At 34.2% G+C, this 1,603-nt stretch overlaps 1 protein-coding gene across 1 annotated transcript; it reads right to left on the bottom strand.

Annotated features, from left to right (window-relative positions):
* Positions 1–759: 759 nt before the first annotated feature.
* LOC142175130 (uncharacterized) lies at positions 760–1,140 on the bottom strand. Its single transcript, XM_075241701.1, has one exon. It carries the CDS (start codon positions 1,138–1,140, stop codon positions 760–762), a length of 381 nt encoding a protein of 126 aa, XP_075097802.1.
* Positions 1,141–1,603: the final 463 nt, after the last annotated feature.

Here is a 1,603-nt window from a genome sequence, read left to right as displayed (position 1 = left end):
ATCTGACTTTTTTAAATTTCTCCCGTTCAATATGGACCCACATTTGTCCCATTTTAGTTTATTAATTTATTTTTTGTTTTATTATAATTACATTAAGTGCTTGAATGTAGACACATGAATTTCACACTAATCTCGCATTTAATTAATTAATTAATTAATCATTTACGGATAGAGGGAAAACTCACTATTCGGTACAGGAGTAATGATTAGATTAGGGCTAAAACTGTCATTCAACTATTGATGGCTATTTTGATCTTTTGAGTTTCAATTTAGGCCTTCCCACTTATAATATAGTATGATGAAAGGAATTTACCACTTAATTTAATTAAATAAAATAGATAGCATATTCTTTCTTCGTAGGTTACTATCTTTAATATCTGGAGCTTTTTAGGTCCAAATGCCATTCTTAGACCATCTCCAATCTTGCGCCAACTGTTATGCCAAATGCTATTTTGGTATAAGATTTGGTGTTTTGGTGCTTCAATCTAACACCATTTTAGTTTGTGAATAATATTATACCAAATTTGGTATAACATTATTCATCAACACCATTACTATTCAACAATATTTTGTTATTATCTTTTCTTCTTTTTTTTATAATTAAAGGATTTTTATTAATCACCAAGTGAATCATTACAAAATCATACCTGACTTCAAACTCAGTCAGATGTCTCTATATTGTAACTATCTCTCCCTGTACATCAGTTAAACCTCTCACCTCACCTTTTAACTATTAAATCAACTAACACTAATCATTATTCAAAATTTTAACTGCTGCAGTAGTCTCCTAGTTCCAGCATTAGCTCTAACATTATATATGCATGCTATAGTTCTTGCTATTTCATCTATATCTCTACTGGCCTTCTCAAATACTCGATTGTTTGTTTCGCACCATATCATGTGGATTATCTCAACATATATCATCTTGAAGGCAACAACTGCTTGAGATTTTCCTTTAGCCTTATCCATTGCACATCTCCAATGTTGGTTCCATGATTTCAGACCATGTGGTTGCATCTGAAGCCATATTAGAACCATGTTCCATATCTTTTGAGCAAAGACACATTCCACAAAGAGATGGTTTCTGCTCTCATTATGCAATTGGCACATGACACATACTGTTTCTATGGCATACCCCATTGCACGAGTCTATCACTTGTAAGTAGTTTGTTTTGAAGGAACATCCACATAGTAAACTGAGTTTTGGCTCTTGCTTCATTTCTGAACATGAAGGTCTTCCATTCCACTCTAGGTAGTTGTCCTAGCATCTGGTAATAGAGTTGTCTGATCATGCTACATTTTCCTTGAGCCATTGTCTAACTTAGGTCCACTATCTCCCTTGCTCCAATCAGCTTTCTGACCAGAAGAAGCCTATTGAAGAATTGGCATGTCATTTAGCTGTTAGTTTTATATATAATAGGAATGGATCCACCTAACCCACATCTTGTCCACCTTATGTGCATGATCCTAGTGATTTTTAGCAGCAACAGCCATATTCCAAAGTTTCAGGTTGATGAGATTTAGACCTCCTGCACTCATAGGTGTACACATTTTCTCCCAAGTCACAAGTGATCTTCTTGTGATAACATTATAACCAGACCAT

The sequence above is a fragment of the Nicotiana tabacum genome, chromosome 21 (genome assembly GCF_000715075.1).
Source record: "Nicotiana tabacum cultivar K326 chromosome 21, ASM71507v2, whole genome shotgun sequence".
Lineage (NCBI taxonomy): Eukaryota > Viridiplantae > Streptophyta > Magnoliopsida > Solanales > Solanaceae > Nicotiana > Nicotiana tabacum.
Note: the sequence above shows the minus strand (reverse complement) of the source record. Positions and strands in the feature narration are given on the sequence as shown.

Excerpts from the sequence above, each read along its gene's own strand:
- LOC142175130 (XM_075241701.1), bottom strand. The coding sequence starts at position 1,140 with ATGGGGTATGCCATAGAAACAGTATGTGTCATGTGCCAATTGCATAAT.